The sequence below is a fragment of the Embiotoca jacksoni genome, unplaced genomic scaffold (genome assembly GCF_022577435.1).
Source record: "Embiotoca jacksoni isolate LCO1_2020_lvr unplaced genomic scaffold, fEmbJac1.0.p SCAF_9, whole genome shotgun sequence".
NCBI lineage: Eukaryota > Metazoa > Chordata > Actinopteri > Embiotocidae > Embiotoca > Embiotoca jacksoni.
Genome location: NW_027185447.1, coordinates 12,470,196 through 12,497,890, shown reverse-complemented (window position 1 = coordinate 12,497,890; position 27,695 = coordinate 12,470,196). Strand labels below are relative to the sequence as shown.

General features: G+C 38.9%; 1 protein-coding gene across 2 annotated transcripts in view; it reads right to left on the bottom strand.

Moving 5' to 3' along the window:
• Nucleotides 1-27,695, bottom strand: part of cacna2d3a (calcium channel, voltage-dependent, alpha 2/delta subunit 3a) — a 115,798-nt gene that overhangs the window by 53,904 nt on the left and 34,199 nt on the right. For both annotated transcript variants that reach the window (XM_069140524.1, XM_069140525.1), the window contains exons 4-10: nt 23,121-23,180; nt 11,582-11,744; nt 7,747-7,878; nt 6,651-6,862; nt 5,500-5,574; nt 1,917-2,006; nt 1,169-1,282 (exon numbers count right to left, since the gene is read on the bottom strand). In XM_069140524.1, the coding sequence (XP_068996625.1) occupies nt 1,169-1,282; nt 1,917-2,006; nt 5,500-5,574; nt 6,651-6,862; nt 7,747-7,878; nt 11,582-11,744; nt 23,121-23,180 (846 nt within the window). The remainder of the gene's footprint in view (nt 1-1,168; nt 1,283-1,916; nt 2,007-5,499; nt 5,575-6,650; nt 6,863-7,746; nt 7,879-11,581; nt 11,745-23,120; nt 23,181-27,695) is intronic.

Genomic DNA, 27,695 nt, shown 5'->3' with positions numbered 1-27,695 from the left:
TCCCCTCTCCGCTCACTGCTGTTCAGCCTTGAGGCAGTAGTTGGTGGGAGGAATGGTGGGGGTTTTGAGTGGTTTTAATACAGACAGATGCAAACACAATGTGCAAGTGCAACATTGATAGTAACTAAAAGAGATCAATATTAATATCAGAAACATACACTCAAACAAAGTCAGGGTTAAAATTGACATAAAAGGAAATCCTGACTTTGTTAAGGAACACGAACAACTGTCTAATCCCAAATCCCTGCCCCCCTCCCACCTTGCGGTAACATTATGCATGAAATAATTTGTTGTAGAGCAGTTAAGACATACCTCCGGCAATGGATAGTGACATTCACTTGCATGTACTATATGTGTACATACTATGAGCTGAGGGTGTATGAGTGTATCGTTACTTCTGATACCTCCATCCTCAACCTTTTAAGCACAAATACCCTGCAGGCTTTCTTTTACAGAAAAAAATGACCTTAGAATAACCCTTTTTCCCTCCCACCAACTCCTCTCCTGTTTCATTTCATGGCTTGTCAGAAGAGCACCACAATTACCTTGCAGGACAGCAGAGAGACAGCTCTGTCCTTAGCAACAAGGCCATACTTAATTCTGTTTTAAAGCACTCTGAGAAGACCCCTCACTATGCACACTCAAAAACTTTCTCTAACAACTCAGTCAAATATTACTTGGCAAAAACATGCTCTGAAATGTAACAACAAAAACTGTGTGTAGCTAACAAACTCACTTTTTTTCCATTGTGATCATTTCCTTCACTTTCTTTGTCACGATTTAGCGAAAAATGCAGTCTTTCTCTGAGCATTGTATTTCTAATGTAGCTATAATAATTTATATGATTAGTAATCAGTGCCTTAACCCTATAAAACACCATCCTTCTCAAATGTTCTTGGGATTAATGCATTTGAGAGACACTCTTGGTATTTCTTGCATCAAATGGATCTGCTTCTGACAGTCCAATCTCAACAGTGAGTTTAAAAAGCCATTCATAGCCACAGAAGGTCATTAGTCCACTGCTCCACCGGTGCTCATCCAGTTTTGGAATACATAGTTATAGGTTCATGATGTTGTAAACAAGGCATAGTGGGAAACTGACATCAGTTGACCAGGAGGATATTTGCAGAATAATATGACGTGTTTGTTTGTGTGCTTAATACACTACCTTCCTCTCTGGCCAGTTGTACTTGGCGAAGATGGCGTCATATGTATCCACTGCCCCATCAGTCACCAACATAATAGCCTGGCTACACTCACTACCCCTCCCAGTCTCGTTGAACTGGAGATAGAGAGACAGATATAGAGTTAAGACATGAATAAAAACAAAACAAAGCTTCTCTTTGATTCAAATGTAGATTTAAACACTTTAGAATAAAACATGTCAACAGCTTACCAAAATGTTCATCTAATTTGTTCCCATTAAATATTGTAATGCATCTTTACATGACTTACCATCTCATCATGGTATCTAACTGTGTTATAACAGCAAGATAATGTAATTATAATAGCTGGCCTACTACTAAACACACAGATGCACAGAAGGTAGATTGATATCTGCTGTGAGTTTTTGAAATTTGTACATTTAGAAAAGGGTGATAATGTGTGTGTGTGTGTGTGTGTGTGTGTGTGTGTGTGTGTGTGTGTGTGTGTGTGTGTGTGTGTGTGTCTGTGTTTGTGTGGATGGGTTTTTGATTAATTGCTTGCTCATAATGAGGAGATGTCGGACCAGTAACCTGAGTCATCAAGAGCCTTGTTTACTTGTTTTTTTGCATGGTTCTGTTGATTTAGCTATTAATTACAGCCCTAATTAATTTTGTGCATAAAACTGACGTGTACGTGTGTGTGTGTGTGTGTGTGTGCATGTGAACGTGCCTGCGTGTGTGAGAGTGATCATGCATGAGTGTGCTACTTACGTCAGTGAGAAGATTGAAGGCCTCAGTCAGAGCTATGTCTAACATGCCAATGCCTTGAGCAAACAGCTTGTCGAGGTGTTCTCGAAAATGCTGGTAAAATAAAGTTTGGGGAGAGAGCATTACAATCAAGGTGACATAAGGACTTAACAAGTGACACAAAACCTAGAAGGTGACAGAATTACAGGTCTTCATTGGTTTTCGTATAGAAAAACTAAAAGCAAAGACAGCTATAATTAAAAAAAAAGATAAATAGGCAAATCTAAATGACAATAATATTTCTCTGAATTTGATTAACCATCTTTTATATGTGAACAGAGATTACACCAATGGTCAAATGGGTTCTTTAACTCAGCCCTTAGCCAGTTTTTCAGGCAAACTGCCACATTATCTTGGAGTGAAATGCCACTTACAGACTGAAAGAAGTATAATGACCAGTATTTCCCCCCACTCCTTTTAGCTGTGAATCATACAGTAGTTGCGCATGTCTGCATGTGTTTATAATTGTGTTAGAGTGTGTTTAAAGGTGTGATCATTTCACAAAGGATACATTACCTCTGGCAATTAATGATGAGTTCAATGTTGTCAGGTCTAATGTGCATGTGTCATTATTTGTAACAGCCTTGAGGCAACACACACACACACACACACACACACACACACACACACACACACACACACACACACAGAGCCCATTATCCAGTCTAATCTATTTATGGCTATTTAGATCCTGTCGTTGGCATTTGGAAAATTTCCTATTGACACATGGCTCTAACGAACAACCTGAAAAAAACATTTCCACCAATGGAGGTGAGCAACCTTCTTACGTAGTGCCTGTGGAAACAGGCTCATTACATACAAGATTTGAATCTGTCTCTCGGTTTTTTTGATATAGGAACACCCCAGACCGGCAACCCACCTACTTTATTGTCCTCCCAGCCTTATCTTACAATGCCTTTGCTCCTTTTAGTTTCACTATTGCTACAGTCATCCCCTCCGGTCTTCTGTTCCTTACTGAAGGGAGAAGGATAGTCTCTCAACACACTGTAGGGGGCCCTGAGCAGCATAAGGCCATATCAGAGCTTGCTCACATGGGAGCAAACACACATAGAGGGAAAACATACACACACGCAAGTACAACGCACAAATAAATATGTACACAAAAACAACCTCCAGTGTCCCTGACAACACCCCAATATGGCAAAAAGACACAACCTTTCCATGGATGTGGATAAAAAGGTTAATCGGTTTCAACAAAAGGCTGTACCCTGGAGCATAGCAAGCTTTACCTATTGCGTGTGAGCGTGCGTGCGAGTGCTTGTGGGTTCAGATCGAAGTGATTTTTCTCAGCGCAGCAGGCCATGTTCAATCCCAGACGCAGCAGTGTACTAAAGTGGCAGATTGAAAATGTGTGTGTTTGTGTGTGTTGAGTGTATGACCAAGTGAATGCGATGCTGAATGTGCCCAACCTTTGGTGCTGCACCACAAGGCTCTGAAATGTGCATTGGACATTAAACTCTTCAATGCTTTTATTCTCAAAACCTTTTATTCTCAAAAATGATCACTGTTGGCACATCATAATGAATGAACAAAAAATGTCTTAAATTGCTGCTTTCTGAGGTCTAGGTTTTGATTTTTATGGCAAGTTATTTATCTCAACATGGAGGAGGATGCAATTCTGATAAGTGCATGAATAGAGGGGCAAAACAAACAGTTGGTTTTCCTGAATACAAGTAGTGTACAGATATGACTGGCTTAAGTCTGTTTAAACACTAAATCAACAGACACTGCATTGATCAAATATGATGTCAACCCAATAGTTTAACACGAGTTCAATATTCTGTCTCATAAATAATCATTTTTGGTTCTGCTGGTTGACAGATTATTTTGAAGGTTCAAGCTCTGCTGGTGCATTCATTCAAAACGTTGCGCTCTGTTTTTAAGTTGCTAGTGTGAAAAAGAAAGTGAAGTTGGAACCTGGTATATGTTGTTGTGACCTGTAAATCAAACCTTCATTTTTACTGGGTGCTGTGATTCCATTAAAAACAATATACCAAACAGTCAACAGTCGCTTTTTTACCGCCACAAAACTCATTTGTTTCTGTTAGTTACTAAAAGTTCCCTTCAGTTCAATCTTTTCTTCAGAAAACAAATACAAAAACTCAACTTCTCTGGGTTGTTGCAGCTAAAAACCATGAATAATAGCTTCAGGTTCCAATGTCCACTTTAAATCAGTTGTCCCTCTGTGACATACTTTAAGAGGAAACAAATCAACTGCATTTTAAAGGACAGCTCTTTTAATTTAAGTCCAACACCTGTTATAATGTAGAAATTCACAAGTGTTTCCAATTAAGGCTTTAAGAACTAGTGCACATGTAAGTAACAATCAGACAGGGTGATTTCTCTTCTTCAGATGCCTATTGACAAATTAGACAAATAACTATTTGTGGTAATATAGTCAGATCAATGCGCACATTGAAACTTGACAACATGTATTTGTGACCCAGTTCAAGTCTGGGTATAAAATAACGGATTTAAAAAAAAGATCCGTACATTTAAGTCTTCAGTGTGACAGCCACTTCCTACCCTCAGTTGAAGTAAAAGACATTAGCCTTATCTACTGGTGCAGACTGCTTTTCCCTCTTAGCTGACTGACTCACACTACATTAAACTACCATCTGGAATTAAACACACAATGCTAATCCATCCATAAGTGTACACTCGCTAAGAAGTAAACAGAAACAAACTTTAACACCAGCAGGAACACACTGCATTCTGCAGTACTTGCACATGGTGCTTGGAAAGTAGTCCATGCATTTGCCAGTAAACAACTGTTTTTGACCTGGACTAATGGAGGTTGGCGTTTCAATTTTTAAGTAATACAATACTTACATACATAGACTTAGAGATGAAGAAGGGGGCCATGCTAATTGCTGTCATTATTGTGTCATTTTAATGCACATATCTTAAATTAATACTACAATAAGTATACACACTCAAAGTTGATATATTCCGCTTGTGCTTTGCACTCTTTTAACATTGGACTCATTTATTCTTTCACGAAATGCTATTGGTGTACCAACACTTGCACTAAACGGTACAGAGGCAGTTTCTCTGCACAAGTCATCTGATTAACAAATCACATACATGCCTTTACTCACACACATCAACATTGACATGCATTTAAGTTCATGTAAGACTGTAATAAGCTACCATAAGCAGTGTGCAATATGCATTGAGTAATGTAGTTCAGCCTATACCAATATGTCAGTGAAATTGTTTTCATATAAATGTTTATTGTATCTCTTACTTATGGATCACATTATATGAGAGGGTAGATATACCATGTTGTTGTTGTTGTTTTTTTTTTTATCTATTCAGACAACAATAAACATAAACTTTGATTGTGTTCATGCTCAACCCAAAATACCCTTTTGCTATTGTACATAGGCTGTAAAAAAAATATTTTATATTTTATTGTACAAGCTTTAAACCTGGCCAGAACCTCAGTGACAAAAATGTATCAATGATTTCCAGTTGATTGTAACAGGAGAAAACAATGGGAGACAAGGAAAGAAAGACTTACATCTTTGTTGGTGACATCTGCCTGTACCAGAGTTCCATTCAAGCACGGCTCCACATAATGCAATTCCTCATTGTACTGGAGAAATACAAAAGGAATAATTAAAGTAATAATTTTAATTACTTTAAATCTGCTGTGTGTATAAAAATGTTTCGTCAAATGTTTAAAAACACAGTCAGAAGATGTAAGAAGTAGAAACTTCACACTCATCTTGATGAAAAGTATACACACATACACATTGCACACACTGTATTGTACACAATGTACCCAGTGCCTGCCATTCTGTGATAATACTCACCAATTAATGCGTCAGTATGAATTAGACTTCAAAGTCCAAAAAAGACAATGGAAGTGTGTTCTTCCATAGCCAGTCATTTTGCCCTAATCTGTGTGTGTGCAGATCGGTGTGTCTGCGTCTTTGTGTGTATTCATTGCAGCACAAAACAAACTCCTTGCATGAGAGACTTTTTTTCTCTCAAGTGTGTACATAATTTGTTCTATTACGGCAGATACTTTTGACAAAACAATCTTTTTTTTTTTTTTTTCCCCATACAGAATATGCACAACACAGTAAAAGTGACAGTAATAAATAACACAAACAAAAAGAGCAAAGAAGAAACAGATGAGTCAAAATGACACATCCTTTCAAAGAGTGTCTGGGGAAAACAATATGTTTCTGCCTGATTGTTAAATCCTCTTTTTCTCTATTTTTCAAAAGAATAGTTTTTTTTAAATAATATGATTAGGATATTAATGATAATGAAAACTTTTTTCAGGAGAAAAAAGAGATTGGAAGCGACTAGCTATGTTTTGATGTGAAATAGCATCAGACACACAAGTGCAAGTGCATGGTCATACACACCATGTTGCATCATACTGAATTACGATAACAATAGTTTAGGTGCCTGAGGCGAGGATCGAATCACAACTGTCTCTAGCATTTCAAATCTTCATTCAGCTAACTGCTAATTGGTTGTGAGTGTGACAGGAGAGAAAGCTGATTTGTTCCAGCATTTCTTCTGATTTGAGAAGGAGAGAATGTGGGTCTGTGCATCTTTATTTTTGTGTGTGTGCCTTTCTGTTTAAAACACACAGAGCTAAAGTATTCGTATCTGTCCCCCATTGCAGCTGTGTACACATTTGTGTGGACTTACGGCAATGATATTAAAAAAGTCGTCATCTCCAAGAGTGTCCAGGATGGAGGAGACAGTCTGCCGGGCGATTGTCAGTCTCAGGCCTTTCATGCTGCCACTCACATCCACTAGGATCACCACATCCTTTGGAGAGGTGGCAGCCTGAATGTACCATTTCCGGTTACGGCAGTCAAAAGCTATGACTCCGTGTTCATCTGGCTTCCATTTGATTCCTTTAAAAGCATCACACGTCAAAGATGAAACAATTAATTTCAGTCTGCAGTTTGACGTGAGTTTGCATGGAAGGAAAACAAACTGTTATCGAGGGTGAGTGACAGAGAGGTGGCCAGGAAATTTGTTCATTGAACCCTGTAGACTTTCTACCAGAAGAGGCATCTTCTCTGTCACGACAGGATTTTCCTAAAACATTTGTAAAACTACCTCTGCCCCTACAGCATCTTATTTTCAGAGATTTAGTCCCTTCCAAACTCCTAAATTATAAATGCATGTGTTTTACTCAATTCAACAAGTAACTAGCCATGTAAATATAAATTTGAGATTTCTGTGCCACCACTGGTGACTTTGGAGGCCGCCAGATCGGAAAACTATCAATGGACAGTGGAGGAAGTCTTTTGAAAGTCTCAGCTGCGCAGAGTATGTCAGATGTAGAATAAGGCAAGTGATATTAAACACCATAATTAATGACCACTTATATGCAGGTTCAAAAGGTCCAAAGAGAAAAATAAAAGAGAAAAAGCCTTTCCATTGATTTTCTCATATTCCTTGCTCCATAATATGTATTCACCAATTTCATTGTTTTCTTAATTAAATTACTTCTATTTTTATTCAATCCACTTCACCTGTTTCAAATGTTTTTATCCTTCACCCACTCTTTAATCTCCACAAGCTCTTTCACCTGTCGTTCTTCACCCCCTCTCCTCTCCTATCTACTCCCCCTCGTTCTCCGCTCTCCCACCCCACTAGCCTCCAGTCTCTAGCTGTCAGTCACTGAAGATTCCCCCTACACCCGCTGTTCTGCTTTTAGAAGACAGTGACTTACAAACACACACAGTCACCACAAGCACATATCCACCCTTCCAACAAAACACACACTTACCTGGGTACTGCCGGAAAAAGCCTTTGGCACTGCCAAAGTACTGCCATATAAGTGATGGGTCTCTCTCAAAGTTATCCACAAACACTTTGTTCAGGGCCTCAGACCAGAACACTCCATTGACAATTGCAGAGTCTAAATAATGAAGTGAAAAAAATAGAGGGGCAAAGATACACGGAGAGAAGAAAAAAGGTTAACATTGTTTTTACAGTCCAGGAGGCTGACTGGTGTTCTCTGGTGCCTGCTCATTCAGTCATATCGTATCACACACTGCCCGTCTACAGATCAGTATCAGGACCTATTCATTACAGAAAGATACAGGGAAAGTGTTATCAGAAAAACTGAGTGAAAAGATGAGAGTCGAAAAAAAGACTAGCGATAAAAGGGAAAAAGAATAGGATATACTGTAGACTATTCTGCCCTGAAAGCACATACTATTTAATAAAAATTTTGTTAATATGAATCTCTGTGAGATTTGTTTTGCATAAAAGTATGCCATAGAAATGCAACATTTCTTTGAAAACAGCTTAATACATTTGCAGTGACTACAAAGCAGAGCTAAAATGCAGCAGCAGCACTTTGGTTACTGTATACTGGTTTTGTATTTGTTACCCAGGGGGCACTAATCGCTTTCGGTAGTGATACCTGGGCTGTAGATTACAGTATCACACTTAAAACAATCTGCCAGATACAGATAGCTTGTCAGCAATGTAAAGCTAAAGATCTTACTCAAGAGAAAGCTAGGTAAAAATGGTGTTCCGTTTATTTTATTGGTGCTAATTTTAATACTAATGCTAGATAGACATACACACACACGCAGACTGCTGTAAACTTAAAATAATAACAATAAAGTTTATTTTGTCAAACAACTGGGTTAATATGAACTATAAAAATATATATTTTTTGGTAGAAACTACTAGAATGACATTTTTTTGGGAGAAGACCATCTCAATATGGGATATATTATCAAAACAATAGAAAATAATCTGGGGATACAAAAATGAAGGTAATGCAAACTTTGCATCTATTGTGCAATTAACCAGCCAACCAGTTTTTTGTCATTGTTTCTGGAGGGCAACAATAATGTGTGTGCTATATTATACAGTATGTATATTATGTCCAATAGTGAGTGCTCATAATTCCTTCCAAACTGCATATCCAATTATTGAAGCTTCTTTTCAATTTACAGGCTGAGAGTCTCATGAATGTGCTGGTTAGCAGCCAGACAGCCAAGCTTATTACAGTTGCTTACTACTTGGTTCAAAAGCGGGGCGGGGAAGATGGAGGTTTGAAAGGATGAACAGACAGACAGACAGAATCATACAGCACGACAGATACACAATACCCTTAAGAGTTAAAAAAAAAATTAAAAATTAAAAAAAAAAGGTCAGCGAGGAAGGCAAACAGGGAGACAGACAGACACAGACTAGTATGTAATGGACAGGGAGAAAGAAAAGTTGATAACAGATTTCCCATCATCTCCTATGCTGGCAACATCGTTCTGCTGTCAACAGTCATGCCAATAAGCCATGATTGAATTATTCTTCTGGAAGCTAGCACACTAAAGCCCTCTCTTGATAGCAAACACCCATCCACCTCTACGGAGCGGAGTGAAGAGGAGGCTGGATTTGATCCAGGCCCCATTTACACAACAATACAGTCACTTCTGGTGCAGTTTGAGTGTCTATTATGATCTCAACTCATCATAATGAGGAAGCGAGGATGGGCTCTCTTTTCCCCCTAAGCTGTCATTTAAATTCATTTCAACTAATGCACTCCTTAGTTCAATCTGATCAAAGGAGCTGCCATGATTCTATATTTTTACACATGTGTGTATACTCGAATTGAAAGCTCTGATTAAAAAGTGGAATTGTGTAGGTTACTCGCTGCACTATTCTGAGCAATCTCACAAATTTCAAATCACATTATTCAGGTTATTCACATTATTCATGTTATTAGGTTACCTCCCATGATTAAGGGGGGTTTTAATAAGAGGAAATGATGGGTGTTTGAAAGTGTGTATGTGCATACATGGCTGTGAACACTTCAGAGCAGAGACATTAGAGTGTATCGACCTGCTGCAAATGTGAGCATGGCTTCACTGCATCTATGGAACATGTTCCTGTCATGTAGCCTCATAAAAAATGATCATGCACGGTGTGTTTTGGTTGCAACGTGAGGTTAGAAGATGGATGCTTGATATGGCAGGTTCCTCCTGCGATTAATCTCCAGGGTGCACGAAGCTCTCTGCTATCATAGACCTAAACTCCAATTCATCACTGCTGATGTCATACAATTTATGAAGTGCACCGGCTACAGCCAGCTCTTCAGCACCGTACGGAGCAGGTTCCGACGACAGTGATTAGCTGGTACATGAGTGGAAAACAGAGCTGGTCAAAGGCAGCTGAACTTTGCTCAGCATCTTCTGGCACTACATTGGTCATATAAAGTACATTGGTAATGGTAAATTGTCTACAATTATATTGCGCTTTATCACCTTAGTGCTCCCAGCCGCCCACTGACACACCAATTCACAAATTAATGGCGGCAGAGCTGCAGTGCAAGGTACTCCCCTGCCATCAGGAGCAACTTGGGGTTCAGCATCATAGGACCCAGGGAGCGAACCACCAATCCGCTTTACCATCTGAGCCACAGCCGCCACCGATTGAAGCATTATTAGTAGATTACTTTTGAATACTGATGAAGATGTTCTCCAGCCTGCTTTCACTTTAACTTTTTACAAGATCTTGTCTTACATTAGTAACATCAGATAGGCTTCAAGCTCATAGACATGCTGCTAAAACTGGACATCCTGGGTCATATTTCATCGTCCCACCTACACCCCCACACCCTCACACCCTCACTAACGCAGCACCTCGGAATTTTTCTGGGCTGTGCTGTTTTCTGTCTGAAAACCTGCAGGCTCTATGGCTGAAAGCCAGTGATATACATGAACATGTCAATTACATGTAAGTGATACTGCACTGTGAATAAAAAAAACATTAAGAGACGAAAAATCCTGTATTCATAACATGAATGTTTGCAATTTTATTAAAATGGAGAATTTGGGTAAGAACGTTTGCACTTGTTTTGAGGAATCGTTCATCACTTTTTCACTGTCAGTCAGCTTTTATAGCACAGTGCGACTTTGCCCACCAACAGGCTCCCTGAAGACCCAGCCATTACATCCATGTTATGACTACCCATGAATGAAGCCTGCAGAACTACCACTCTTAAAGCTGGGTGTGTGTGTGTATGTGCGCATGACTCTACTCATTTGCCTGTGAATCAAATCTAAATTACTCTTCCTTTCCGCCAGCCTGCCAACCTCACTTTCCTTGCACTTCCATTCGTTTCATTCACTCTCCTCCTGTCACTCTCACTTTCTTGTTCTCTTTTTTCCACCTAGCTCCAATTAATCTGTTGCTCAGACCTTCCATCAGTCTGACTTAACCTACTTTCTTTCTCATTTACTTTCTCCCTCTTTTCTTCCCTCTCTCCATATAATTTCTTTGCCTCTGGAAGCTGGGTTAAGCTGACATGACATTCACTCTGTCCACTGAGCATTGTACAAGGCCATGACTGCTCTGGTTGGACTTGAGTGGATGGTAAATTAAGCAGCCTAATTATTTAACCGCTAATTAAGTTGGTGTGTGGTAGGGATGATCCAAAAAGTTACAGTTAATGAACTCAAATCCTCCTCTGTACATTCACGTGCATCAGCAGCACACATACTAACTCTAGTACTGATTGTTCATTTTTAGATTGGTGTTTCAGTTGTTTCATGCATTTCTGAATACAGAGCACTTTTATTGCACATTGAGGACAGGGAACATACCTTTGTTGTACATGTTGGTGGGCACCTGAACCACGCTGAGGCTGAGGTTGACTGATAGGTTGTTAAAATGGTCATTGGGCTGCAGGATAAATTCTCCTCCCAGCTCTACGCTGTTCCCCTCCTCATCCACTTCATTGATCAGCACTGCATTAAAGTATTCATACTACAAAGATAGGGAGAAAGAGACAGAAAACAAGGCAGAGATGATATAACATACACTTAAATGTACATACAGCTAAATACGTTGGTTTACTGAGGCTGTCATTCAAAGTCAATTCTCTCAGTTACAATATATTCAACTTGCTGAATCCTGTTGTCAATGTTTAAGAGTCCTGGGTCACTTAAGTGCTGAGTCAGAGAGTAGTTTGCGCACTGAGGTAACCTGAATCCTTGGATCATCCTAGAAGTGCATGTTGTTACAGTGGAAAGCTGCTGAGTTGACAAATCTCTCCTCAAGCCTTTGCACACTGCTTTCCTGGCTAGATGCTGTGTGTGGTTCTCTGCCTCCAATGTATTTTTAGTACTGCGCATACTGGGGAGACTATTAATAAATCATAAAGCAAGATAAATATAGAGCACATGACTCTCTGCATCCCAAAGGCTCTGAAGTCCAAGATACCATACAGGGCTGCCTGCAAAGGCTGCAGTTGATGCAGAACAAAAAGACAACAGACAGAGAAAGATACTCAAGCGACTGAAAGAAATATGATCATCTTTTGTACACAAGTCAGGCTATAGTTGTCATCACAGGTGCATTACTGTGAGATGTATTAGCTCGACCAATAAAACTGTTTGTGTCCAAGTCACAAGTGATGTCTGTGTATTTTCAGTTTTTTACAAGTTCAAGCCAAAAAAAAATTTCAGGTAAAACTAAATTAACTTTGATAGTATCTGAAATTGGAAATTGGTACAAATTGACAAACCCTGAAATTGTATTTACACTAATAATAAACAAATGTTTTCTTTAAAAAAAAAAAAAAAAACATATAGTTGTGCAGTTGGTTTGAATAAGAAGTACAGTTGAGCACTGGCTGATGGACAGCAACTTGTATTTCCTACAAAAAAACATCCTTCACTCTTCTTACTGTCAATAGCAAATGTAACAGCACAGGATCACTCCATTGGGCAGGTCAGTAGTGGAGATCACATTGCTCAAAGCCACATTGATTTCTCCTGTAATCATCAAGAGAACAAGGTTTGAAAAGGGCTTGTGAGAAGAATAAAGTGTCATTCCCCTGAATCTAAAATGAAGCCCCAGTACATGTGTTCTCACTCAGAAGGGGACAGACACCCTTTGGACTATGATTTCTGAGGCATAACTTGGGTGGGACTAAAAAGACTGCAAGCCCAAGTAGAGAGAGAATCTCTGTGGAGAAATCAGCATAGAGTGCACATCTGAAAGTCACCACATGTTGCCTATTCGTCACTAAATAATCCTAACACAAGCAATTAGACCTCAGACGTAATTTACTGTCCTATCACTCAGTGGACTGTTTCCTCTTTGTGCTGCAGGAAACACTTGCCCAACAGCCTAACTTCTCTATTCTACCACCAATAACCTTCATTTGGGCTCAATCTTTCCAGCTTCTCCTGAGAAGCACCATCATCCACTCAGCACAGTGCAAAACACAGATAAAGTCATCAATTAGGCTGGCAAACGCAGTGCCTATCGGTGTAATTAATCAGGCCTGATTAGACTTATTAGCCTTTTATCAAGGGGAACACTGCTATTTCAAGGTGAGGGAGCACAGTGTTGCATATTTCGGCCTATATTCTCCCTCCTTTCTTTTACTTGGCTCTTTCGATTCCTCCATGGACACAAAACTTAAAAAGAACAATTCTCTTAGCTCTTCGACATCTTTCACCATACTCTATTTTCAGTCATAGAAAAAATGGAGAAAGAAAATACAGGCCTAAGGGTGCAGAGCAGCAATGAGATTCAATGGCCAAACACATGGCAACCTTCCATACAAAACCAGCCAGTGCAGAACATGGGTTTCTTCCGTCAGCATTTAGCTATGACAGTACAAGACATTAGTATGCAACTCACTTTTGGCTCTTGACCCACCACTTGTGAAAATTTGATCCACATTGACCTTTACGATGTTTGGGATTGCAGCCATTTTCTACAACCAATATGGTACCTTATTTTTTCTTCAGTGCAACAGGGTGAACAGAATTCAAATTAGTTGACTTTGACAGGGACTTTTTTGCTGCGTTGCTTTGGGAAATCACTTCAAATTGTACTTTTAAGGATAGACAGAGCTGAGAGGAACATTTCAAAATGTATTTTTCAACCTCAGCTCTGCAGTCAGCTCTGACTGCAGGACTTTTAGCAAGTTAAGATTCATTTATGTACTGTGTTATAGAAAGCAGCTGAAGCTAATATGAGTATATTTAAAACAATGTTATCTTAATTTACAGGAGACACATACAGTACACACTCACACATGGTACATAGATGCAGAGCCATCTGCATCTGCAGCAGATAAGGTCCTATTGCGTCTACTCTGTTACCTTTCTGCCATTGTCTCATTTGTACCTGTTGTAGTATTTCTCTCTCTCATTTCCTCTCATTCCAATTCCCTACTTGATTTATCCCTTTCTTTTTCTGGCTTCATCAAGCTCCTCACCACCTTCTATCTCTTCCTGGCATTCAACTCCAGTGGGCTCTCTTCTGCATACAGCACTCATTTGTAAGGTTTAGCCACTTTCAACTCTATCTATGAGACCTTGTAGCAACTGCCAGGTTGTCACAGTCTAATTTTCTTTCTTTCTGTTTGTCCCCTCCCCCTTGCCCGCTGTGCCATGACCTAAAAGTAATTTTCAAAACCTATAGCATTTTTGTTAAAAAAACAAACATGTTTTTTTTACATGTCAAAAATTGAACACATTAGCCGTTAAAAGTATAGAAAATATAAAGTAAAAAAAAAAGTAAACCAAACTACAGTTAATTAGTCTACTAATAGACTCATTTACATCCACAGCATGTGGCCTTTAATTTTGATTAAAATTGCACAGCTTTTGAGTTTCAATAGTGTGGGAGTGTGTGTGTGGGTGTGTCAATAGCGGCAGGGGCGAACCATGGTGTGTCTATTTGTGTGTGCATCTGCAGAAATCCGAGTATCATTTGAAGCTGTGGAAATGTGTGTGTGTGTGTGTGTGTGTGTGTGTGTGTGTGTGTGTGTGTGTGTGTGTGTGTGTGTGTGTGTGTGTGTGTGTGTGTGTGTGTGTGTGTGTGTGTGTGCGTGGCGTGTTCCTGTGTGGGTGTATGTGTTGAGTAAGTCAATTATGCCATTCCAGCATTACAGTGAAGGAGTGCCCAGTGCCACTAATGCAGTCCCTGATCATGGTGTTAACAACCTGATCTTTAACGCCGCAGTGCATTACGCTGAGAGATCGCACATGTACCATCAACACCCACTCACTCAGTGCGGGACAGAAAGAGAGAGAGAGGATGAGTAAGGCTTAGGCAAAATGTAAAAAGTAGAGCATTTTTTTAGCTCTCTCTTTCAAAATATAAACTAAAAATTTTATAAATTATAAATAAAGGATTGTTTAGGTATTGGTTTTAATATGATAACGCAACAATACTAAAGACACATGAAATATGTTGTCATTTTCTGCCTTTAACTCTCAGGGAAGCTCTTTGAGGAATCACAGGTGAAACCTGTTCTTTGTAAACTTCTGTCATCCAGGGTCTGGTGTTCTTTTTGCTCTTCAAGTCTGTGGTGTCATCATGCCAAAATCTTAAGAGCTGTCTGAGGCCTTCAGAAAAAAAGGTTGTGGATGCCTATTAGTCTGGCAAAAAAATGAATTGATCTCCAAATTATTTGAAATAAATCATTCCACTGTAAGGAAAATCATCTACAAGTGGCGTAGATTTGAAACCCTCTGCCAATTAATCCATGACTCCAAACTCTCCAAGAACTCCAAACTTTCATCACAGGATCAGCAGGTGCATATATACCTCTTATAACTTAGTTGTTATTGAAGTTCATGTGTCTAAAATCACAGAGTTTGCGTAAATTTCCCATGCATATGATTCATTCCAGGAAAAAGCATTTGTATTTTATTCATCTTTTCATTTTATTAATTTAGTTTATGAGAAGAACTTTATTTTGCCTAAATTTTTTAACATGTCTATGTCATAATATTTTATCTTCAAGTTATTTCTTTTCTCTGGCTTTGGAAAGGAGCAGTAGAGACAGACAGGATATGTGTGGAAACAGAGCAGGTGAATGACAGGCTGCAAAAGTCCAGCCAGCAGGTACCCTTGAAATTGAAGTTGTTATATTACATGTAAAACAATTTGAAATAGCCTCAGTGGGAATTATTTTATGTAAATAAACCTGAATATGCATTTCACTGGTTTCGACCAACCTGTCAGAATCTTTCTGTAAGACCTGTGCAGGAAGGCAGTACAGACAGGCACACACTTAATGCTGACTTTAAATACTACCTTGCAATCACTGAGTTGAGTGGATGTCTTATTAGCACAAAATCACAGAGCAATGCTATTAATGTAAGCTGCTGGGGTTTAATTCATTTATGTTTTTTTCTAACTGTTTTTTTTTTTTTTTTTTTTAAATTACAGCCTTATTCATAATGACTAAAACTGTGCTTCCCAGTGACAAAAATGTGCATGGCGAAAAAAGAAAAACTCTCAAACTGCATTAAAGCAAAAGTCTCATTGCCTTATATAGAAGCACCTTTGGAGCTTAGTATCCTATGTGCACCCAGTCATGTACCAAGATATAAGAGTGCATGACCTATATACGCATGCTAACATATAAATCTACCCCCCCCCCTGTTTTTTATTTTAATAAATACTCTTGCTGCAGAGAAAACAACAGTGGATCAACAGCCTCAAGGGAATAAGAGAGAGGGCGAGAACAAGAAGACACCACATGTGATGCAGGGAGGGTTGACCGTGACGCTCCACCCTCTGGTGTTCACTTTTAACTCTAATCTCCACTCAGACTCTACTCTTTTCCTCACCCACCTCCCGACTCTCTTTCTCCATGGTTGGGAAAGGGGAAGACACCACTCCCAGAGTGTGGAAGTGTGACTGCAAAACAACCAGGGGGCACGGATATACTGTAGGTAATCAGTGGCTAAACAAGACAGCAGATTGGGAAAATTACATGGAGGAAAGACCAAGTAAAGGTTCATATGCCACACTTAAAATCCTACTTCATGCATCTTATACCACCAACTCTGAGAAAACCATATCTAAAAGTTTCTGGCAGACAACAGTGATACACACAACTTCTGCAGATAGGGGTCTATTGAAAGGGAGACAAGATTATTATCAGCGTAATAAATTGTAATCAGTGCGTTTTTATTATCATTGTAATTTTCGTATTAAATTATTTCATGCTACTGCGAAATTGCTGAAATTAACAGTGATATGAAATAGCCAACTGTAAAAACAAGTGACGTGCCATTTAAGCTTTATCAGCTCATCTCTGTATAAACAGCCAGTGTTCTCTGTCCAAATCAAATTATCAATTAATTTGATAACTGGGTACTAATCACTTCAGGTTCTAACTAGAGTCAACACTGAACTGTGAAGAGAGACTACAATACTCAGGTAAATCTTGTCAGCTATGAGAGAAATTGTCTGCTCTTACTTGACCTTTCTTCTCAGAGCTTGTACGTACAATACATTGAAAGCAGTTGGATGTGGTTGTTGGCAAAGTGATGGACCAGGTTGCAATTCTCGGCTGCTCAGGTTCAAAATCAAGTTGCTTTTCTGAAAATTGCTCGTTTTGGTTAATTGGATATTGGTTGACGTAAAAATAAACTAGTAGCTACTCCAAACAGATTATTTGTGGATACTACTGCTCCACCAAGCTGACCGCTACTTTTGTGAGTTTGAGGTTGGATGCCGTGGAGATAGCAATACAGTATGTTTGCATGTTCGCAAGTAATTTGGTGCATGACTTCTTTATTTTCTATTTTCACTCTGCAGTCCCACATTACAAAAGCTTCTGATTCCTCTGCTGTTATATGTTACCAAACTAACTTGTAGACACATAAATAAAAGAGGGAACTTTACATAGTGTCACAAATTCACTTGAATACTTTTTGACAGTTTACCTTGCTTTAAGCAGTATGGGGTCTGACACATATATTACCCTTGAGAACTAACACAGCTTGTTGTTGAGACTGTTCGGTATTACAAACCTATATAACTGGCCCAACTTGGCTGGTGCTGACTCTTGCACATACTCGCTGCTCTCTTCCAGGCCCGCCAGGTTTGTTCGTGCCTGTTAGCTTGTTAGCATGTGAACACTGTTCTTGACTTTAGCAAGTCTACAGGCTTGAGCAAGCTGCAGCTTAATAAATAGCTAAAGAACTTTTAGTGCCAGTTAATGTTTTGCATTTTGATTTATAATAATTTCATTTTCTTCAGGTTAAAAGTTGTCTTGATTTTACAAGTTATAAGCTTTTTATCGTCAACAGTTAAATATTGTGGGATAATAAATACATAATATTTTACTTCCACTAAATACCATAATATTATGTTAGTGTGTTCTGCATTTTTGGGGCTTGAAATGTGCAGATACTTGAAATGAAATGCATTTTGTCTATATATACAAACACTGTCACCTCCTGGCACAAGTGAAAAGTTTGAAGAACTGCAGTTTATTATTTATTTATTTTTAAACCTTCACCCTTTTCTGACTCAATAAAAATTCTACGACATAAGCACTGGTGCAATAGCATGATAACTGCGTGAGGAAAGAACACATAATGTGTGTGTGTGTATATATATATATATATGTAATTTTATATATATAATTATATTTATATAATAAATATATATAATTAAATATATAATTATATAAATATATACTTATATTTATATAATAAATATATAATAATATATATAATTAAATATATATTTATTTATTTATATATATATAAATATTTCTCCTGGGTTCATAAAAGAACTCTTGCTGAAACTCGGCCATTATTTGAAAGATTTCCAGTGGCTGGACAACATCAGTGATTCAAAGTAGCACCTTATGTTTCTGTAGGGAACCTTTTTGAACCACTTTGTCTGAAAGTGTTGACAAAGGTACCTTAAAATGCTTTCGGTGTGGAGTGGGCAAACAAGTGAGACATAACATGTGTGGGGTGTGACCATGAATTATACCTTTGATAGTCAAGGCCAGCTCTTTAATAAAAGGCTTAAAAATCCCATCCTTAAATCACTGGTCATGCATGTGACAGGACAGTAAAGCAGGCGATACTCTGGATACACCTACACACACAGGTCAAATCATTTTCCCAAGAAATAAGAACAGCAAACCGGCAACTTAAAAAGCATGCGGCCACCTCTGTGCACTGTATGGTCATACCCCAGACAGGGGAGTACGAGAACAAAAAAAAGATTAAGCATTTTTCTCCCACTGCCCCCTCCAGACTGGGGCTACATTTTCAGTCAACATCGGACTTGGCAATTGGCTGTTTGTCTCAACCTCCTAGGAAGGATTTCATTGGCTGCAGAGGGCATTGGAGACTGCTCTCTGCTTTCCTATTTACAGTACATGAGCATTGCGGGTAAAAGAGTGAAGGAGGAAAATCGCAGCAGATTACTGTGCCAATTTCACATGGAAGCAGAAGAGCTCTGGAAAGGATAGATAAGGAAATTCCTATCAAACCGCTGCCAGCCAAATATGTATCCAATAGCAATAAACCACACAAACATTTTATAATAAACCCCGAATAGTGATGGAGGAGGTTTCACCCTACAGCGTGGATGGGGTATTTTTAGCCGAGCTGGTGATAATTACCATCTATTCACCATGTTCTGCAGTAAAAAGCACTATTAGAAATGCCACCATCAGAGCTGCACAAACACAAAAACATGCACACCTACACAGGTGTACACAGGCAACATATAAAATGTACATGCATGTTCACATGCAAGGAAACAGCTACAAGAATGCTCAATCATTTAATTGTATGCTTAGTCAATTGAAAACACAATAAGCAATACAAAAAACCAAATGGCTGTAGCACAATTTTACAAGAGATACTGAAAGACCTCCTGACCTACCAACACACACACACACACACACACACACACACACACACACACACACTAATATACACACAGACTCACAAATGCTAACATGGCCACACAAACATGGATGCAGAACAACATAATTTCCGTTTGTAACTATTAAGCTCTTCCAGTACATTTATGTTAACTTCGGTGCAGTTGATAAGCCCTTTCTGTCAATTAGACCTGACTGATGTTTCTTGTGAACTACTTATTTCAGAAAAACCTTCACTGTGAGTCACTCAGAGCCTAAGCGAACCAAACCCGCTTCAATGGATCAGCAGGGTAGCAGAAACAGCAGGTGGCCAAAGCATTGCCAGCAGTGTTCGCACTGATGTTTTCTCAGTGGCACCAAACACAGCCAATAAGAAGGAAAAGATAATGAAGAGGGAGAGTGATGAGGAAGAATGGTGGGGATGAAAGTAAAAAGAAATGTGAAAAAATTAAAAAGGAAAGCACTTGTGTTTGCTAAAAAAAAAAAAAAAGCTCTGCTGTTATTGATTGATCAATGATTGGTCCAGGGTGATGCATGACTCTATTTATAACAATGACAAATGACCAGATGATGAGTTTACTATGTTGGCAAGTGGTAAAGACTCTGTTGTGGTGTATATATTTTGTCATGAATATTTATGTAATGTTATTCCTGAAGGACCCATGAATGAAAACTTCTGGTCCTAGAGGCTCTTGATGTGCTCCTGATTTTTTTCTCACTATATACCCAATCCACAAACCCTTGTGTTGCAGAAATATATGCTATTACTGTAGTCACACGCCATTTCAACAAGCATCTGGTAGGTACTTGTCATTGTGATTACAAGTTCATGGTTTTATTCCTGTATCCCTCTCTCTGTCCTGTTTTTGTATCCCCTTTTCTTTCTATTTCTCAGTAAATATTACCACATTTTCGACAAAGCAAATTCATAGAAAAGTTATACTGCTACGACTTAATTTTGGCTTGATAATGATATCTCACTCTCCTAGACATTAAAAAACTCTACATTACACTGTAGGCTCTATCAACTCTGTAGCTATGTCATTAAAGTTGAAACAAGAGACGCTCACTTTGTTGCACTCATCTCATCACCGCCAAGTAATTACTGACATAAAGCATGCAGCGCTGTGATCCTACACAATGTTACTGTCCATCAAGCACCATATGAAAACACAAACACACACAGACAAAAGTCCATGTGACACATGCAGATGGTAGGATTTTTATTAGTTCAAACTAAGTTCAGTACAGAAGCTTAAATTTCCTTTCGATCCAACATTAGCTGCACTAAATCCCCGAAAATAATTTCAAAGGATTTTGTGCTCTTTATACAGTATAGCCTTGCAACTCACTAATGATCATTTTAATAATCAATAATTTTCTCGATAAGCTGATTCACTGTTTGGTCCAAAAAAAATTAATAAAATATTCCCAGGCTCAGGGTGGCATCTTTGGCTATCTTGTACAACAGTCCAAAACACATGAGAAAAGCTGAAAACTGAGAAATACCTCAAATGATTTATGAATTGTCTGTCAATCAACATTCAAGACATTTATGCTAAATAATTAAAATGATACAACATTAAAACTAGTGTGTAATTTTCCTTTAAGGCATAGAAGGGGAAAGTGTGAGGAGAATTAAATGCCCAAAAAATAGAGAGGAAGAAACAATAAGGGCGATGTGGGAGACAGATTCAGAGTTAGACAGCCGTCAGTGGTTAAATTTAGTAATTGATCCTCCTTAAAATCCAGTGACAGCAGAAAACCACGGGGCATTCACTGTAATACCTTAAAGAGCTGAGAGAGTAAACACATACTCACTGCTACAGGCACAGACACCAGCACACATAACACGAATGCCACAGACTTTATAAATCGTTTAGCAGCAAAGACTCCCAAGTCGACTTAGTATCATATTTCTTCTTTAAAACTCAAGTTTCTGCGGTCGCTCCTCCTACTTTAATAAACTCTGTGCTGAGATGTGCCTGATGCGCTGCAAACTCAGGCGGAAAAAAACATGAAGTGCACACCACCACACACACATTCTGCTATTCTGTCTCTCTCACTGACACGCACACATAATACAAATCTGCACTCTGAAAATTAAAGCTGTTCAATTGGATTTGAGGCAGAACCATGAGAGCAGAGGCTTGGTTTGGGGGTGTGTATGCAGATATGATTAGCTGAATGCATTCACCCAAGTCTGCCGAACTGAGGGTGGAACTCCCTGGGAATAGTTTAGAGTGTGTTGAGTTTTTGAGTGGGAATGTGACAGTGATATAATACCATAAATAATTCATGGTTTACGTCTGAGGCTCAAAATCTGTTTGTCACAGAGTAAATTCAGGCATAAAAACACAAGGATTAATTGCTTCACCTCTGACAACATAGATAAAATACTTCCCACATACAATACAGTGTAAAGTTATTACTAACGGGGATGGCTTAACTGAGCTGCAGATTTGTTCTACTGAGTGTAAGGATTTGGACTTCAAGACCACAAGGTTTACCCCTAAATATGTCCCTCATTTTATGGGGTAGAGTAGAGGTTTTAACCCACCCTGAGTCCAACATGACCTGACCAGCATAATAAATGTAAATGAGCAATGTTATATTTTCACAAGCATACTTTGGGTTCTGATGACAGTTCTACCTGTAATGTCTTAATATTTATAGTCAGTTTCATAAATTACTTTACCATGATTGCTAACAACCTAAATCAGCAGAATAGACTAAGACTGCATATAGAGAGAAATGCAAATGGAGAAAGTTATTATAACCAATGGTGCACTTTGTGGGTGTGTGTTGTCTGAATTTATAAAAGTATATATACACACACTGTAAAAACTGTAAAAATGCAGTACTGCCTATATTGATATTTAGGTAGTCATAAACCATTTATATGTACTGTATTACATTTATTTGTAAAATGTTTTGTGCAAATAGCTGATTATGCAGTGAGTTAATAAGGGGATTTCCTTCCTGGCATATTGAAATGTTCTATGCACTTATTGTGTTATTGTGATTCACGCAGTTTATGGCATAAAAAAACTCCTCATGTTCTCCTCATTATATGTGTGTTTGTAGTTATCTTAGTGCCACTGGGACTGTGAATACCTGAGCATAGCAGACATATGCATACAAAATTAATATAGAGAGATAATTACTAATACATATCTAAAAGAGAAAAGACTGTTAAACCTAGTCAAGCAAAACAGACTACAAATAAAATTCATCCAGCATTTTCTCCCCTTCTGTTCTCTCTTGTGTTTACAGAGGCCCTTGTCATAGATTGGGCCTTTTCCCAAACTAAAGATCAATCCTAGAAGCACTGACTTCTGTATACATTATTTTCAGCATGGATTATTTAATGAGTTTACAAGAACAGGGAATTAACATTAATTAAAATGGTGTTTGTGTTGTCAGAATATTATTATAGATGCAGAAGATCCATATACACACACCTGTAGATCTGGGTCCTCTTCGTGCTGTAAGTGGGCTTCCTCTGCCGCCTCTACCAGTCTCTACATGAGGAGGGAAGAAGAGAGAAAAAAATGTTTAGTACAAAAGTGAAATGATTAGTCGATCAAAAATAATGGGCGAAGAAACATCCATACAGAAAGTAGCTTTGCAACTGTCTTTATAAGTACCCCTTAACACTACAGCATCACTAAACCCCCTCAGGACACACACATAGACAGACACAGATAGCAGAAAGACATTTGGCCATCTCGTGAGAAGAGGCTATTTTCCTAAATGGTTCAGCAGTAGAGGTAATGACTGCCTCAGGCTCTTTGGACACTAGGACAACAAACTCCATCAGCAGTTCATACTGTTTTACACATGCACTCTTTCTCTCATACACTCAACAACATTCATACCACCCCCCTCCCCCCCCCCCCCCCCACACACACACACACACAAACACACCACACACTCATGCACACACAGACACCCACTCCATCATCACCCTCTTGCTGCTATCGTCTGCTGTGTATGCCTGTAGGGTAGTGTGGGTATCTGTGGGTCTTTGAGTCAGCATGATGCTTTCTATCTATCTTTTTTTCTCTCTGTTATGGGGACTATCATCTTTTGAAAATAACTTTAAGTTAAAAGCAGGCAACACGATGTCACCGTCATCAAATGACAGATGATCATGGAGTTAAAGATATCGCGGAAAGATATTATTCAGATCACACGATATAACAGAGAAAAGCATGGAACCATCTACAAGTATTAAGAAGACAGAGCTAGTGAATGTTCAGAAGTTTAGCTTCTCTAATTGATTAAAAGATTCACCACAAGTCAATGTGTGTGCATACAACCGCTTTAGAAACTATTCAGACCCCTTCACTTTTTGCATGCTTTGTTGTACTGTAGATTTAACTACAAATAAATAAAACTGGAATTTTGCTCATGAATCCAGACTCAATAATTTACGACAAAGTGAAACCATGTATTTACACATTTTTGCAAATTAATTACAAATCAAAAAACTGAAATCTCTCATTTAAAATATTCAGACCCTCAATTTAGTGTTTTGTAGAAGCCCCTTTGGCAACCATTGCAGCTTTGAGCCTTCTTGGGTAAGTCCCTACAGGCTTTACACACCTGGATTTGAGCAGTTTATCCCCTTTGTGAGATTGGATAGGATTCGCCTCTGAACAGCCATCTTCAGGTCCCTCCACAGATGCTCTATGTAAGTCTGGGCTTTAGCTGGGCCACTCAGGGACAGTCACAGGCTTGTCCGGAAACCACTCCAATGTTGTCTCTGCGGTAAGGTTTGGTTCACTGTTGCTGAAAGGTGAACCATCTCCCTAGTATCAGTTTGCCTTCACTCTGGAGCAGGTTTTACTCACGGATCTTTCTATATTTGGCAGCATTCATTCTCCCTTCTCTTTCTTTCATTGCTGCTACAAGCATCCAAATAGTGTAATGAAAACACCTCCATGTTTCAATGTAGGGTTGATATTAGCAAGACATGTTGCTTGGAGTTCTACGCAACGAACATCTGCTGTCGTATGTCCTTTATTTGGTCTTTATCTTCTTTCTAGCCTCATTTAAACCTGACTGATGAAGTGCAGCTGCAATGTTTTTCCTTTCATCAGGTTCTCCCACCTCTGCAGAGAACTTTTAAAACTCTTTTGTATTTGTCGTTGGGTTCTTAATCACCTCTCTGAACAAAGACCTTCTTGTTTGGTTACTTAGTTTGCTTGGAAAGCCAACTCTAGGTGGTAGATTCAAACTTCTTCCATTTCACAATTGTTGAGGCCATTGTGCTCCTGGGAACAAACAAAGCTTTAGAAATTGTTTTATACCCTGGATTTGATCAATGGCTGGCCACAATTCTATCGTGTAGGTCTACAGAGGGTTCCTTGAATTGCATGGCTTGTTTTTTGTCCTAATATGCACTATGATTGTGGGACCTTCTATACAAAGGGGTGTATGCTTCTCTAAACTGTATTCAATCCCTTCTGTTTGACACAGGTGGACTCCAGTTGAGACACAACTCAAAGATAATGAAATTCAAGTTAAATCTGCAACACAATAAAATGGGTAAAAAGTGAAGGTCTGAGTACTTGAAGTAAATGTGCGCTGGAATTTGCGCGTGCCGTCTCAGACTAAAATTTTTTCCACATAAAAATATACAGATACGTGTATACAATACATGACCGATACACTTTATCACATATACATGCATATATTTATGCCCCGGCCTGTCTCTTAACCAATACTGGATACTAGATGTATGATGATGTGAAGTTCACTTTTGCTGGAGATTGTCAACATGGTAAAGAAGCAAAGAGAAGTGTATAGTATGTGTGTTAAAGCAACAACAGATGAGAAGCAACAGAGAGGAATTTGAAATTGTGTATGGAATGGATTACAAATTAGAATCACTTATTAATAGCAGTGGTGTGCTAATCAAAACTGAGTTTAGTGTCAACAATGAGTCCGAGATATTTAAAGTTGACTTGACCAACTGTCTCGCCGAGTGGTTAAATCTGGTGAGGGGATTTACCAGTGAGCAGTTGTTTGTGTCCATTTTCAGCTAGACATTTTTGTCAGTGCACTATTGTGTCAAATGGGAAATTCAGTGTTAATATTCTTTTATGGGGTTATTGCCTAAGTACGGCTAAATACTTAGAGCTGAGGACATAGCAGATCAGATAAGATTACTTTTATAAAGTTCTGTGGGGAACAATTCAAGCGATAGAGATTCAAAGCAACATATGAACAGCCGTTTTTCTTGTTCCGTAAAATAAATCAATATTAGGCTACAGGTGAAGAGAGATGCACACACACGCAAACATTTCTTGCAACTTCAAAATGTGATGCGCATGGTATATTCTCATTGCAAGTAATTTGTCTCTTTCACAGCTGGTCCTGGTGTCTATGACTTTGGGTAATGGACTTCCATTTCACATTTCCATTCAAATAGCTTTACCGGTAAAACTACTGCAATCAGCCAGCTTATTTCAGCCGAGCCATGTGTTAGTGTGTGTGTGTGTGTGTGTGTGTGTGTGTGTGTGTGTGTGTGTGTGTGTGTGTGTGTGTGTGTGTGTGTGTGTGTGTGTGTGTGTGTGTGTGTGTGTGTGTTGCTACAGTGTGTGCAGGCAGGCTGTTTTGGGAAGCAAACATAGTAATCTAGAGTCTGGACAATCATTTTCTTCACCATAGCAACACACCTGGCCATTGCATATTGTTGCATATCATTTTGTGCTTGGTTCCATTCAACTATTGATTCATGTGTACATTCGTTCTGCTTCCTTTCTGGTCTCGACAGGCTAAGTGAGAATTGCAAGGAAGAAAGGGGCCTGGGCGTCTTCAGATCTTTTTAAGAAGCAGGTGAGAAACTCATACGGCTGTGTGAGAGCATGCAGTTTGTGTGTGTGCACGTGTGTATGTGCTTATCCGGGCATTGAGAGGTACCACAGAACACCACCTAGGTGCATCTGCCGGAAATCCACAACAAAGCACAGTCTAGGAACAAACAAAGATAAGGACGGTGGAATAAAAGGAGGATGAGGGAGGAATGAGCGAATAACATTCTCTAAAGGTCTGAACACTTAACCTCACACTCCCAATGAAATGTCAGATGCTGCCTGTGAAGCTGGTGTCGATAGAGACACGTTTCAGCATTTGTGCGTTGGTAATGGTGTGCTTTCTTTAGTGTGAGCATGTGTGAGTGTTAATCTTTTTCTCAGCTGACATGTTCAGGTATTAGCCCTTTGACCTATTCTATCTTTTGAAAATGTCAATCAATGAACATGTGACTATGCAAATACACATGACGTCTAGCTGAGAATGAGTACATGAATATACAGATGTATGAGTGTATCTATCAATGAAAAGTTGATAGACGTCCCGAAAAAAAAATGAAATAGTGAAATAGTCAATTTCTCTTCATTGACTAAAAATTTTGGCTATAATTCTGTCACACAAAAACAATTGGCTTTAGGTGTTACAAAGCATCCTCTCATCAAATACATTCAGGAATACATGACCATAAATGATCATTTCATCTCGACTGCACTCTATCGAACATTTAAATACTTGATTTACACCAGCGCATAATTTTCACAATTTTAGCATAATATTCACATAGTGTACCTCACCATGTTGTAAAGATGGGAGTTAAAGCTCTGGGGTAAACATAACTTGCATGGAAGCAAGGAGTTTTTAAATTGGAAAAACAGATTAGAGATAAGTAGATACTACTCACTCCTGTGATTTTCAATTCCACTATACCACCAGGATGAACACTGCAAGTGGTGTGTTTGTCTTTGTGTGCATGTTGTGCTGCCCAACACAGTGTGCACGCTGTCTGATTACATGTGCTTGTTGTGTGTGTGTGTGTGTGTGTGTGTGTGTGTGTGTGTGTGTGTGTGTGTGTGTGTGTGTGTGTGTGTGTGTGTGTGTGTGTGTGTGTGTGTGTGTGTGTGTGTGTGTGTGTGTTGTCGCATAAATTCAAATGAGCCTGCCATGTCTTTTTGTCAATAGGTGGTCCTGCCAAAGTGTATGAGACAGTTTAAAAG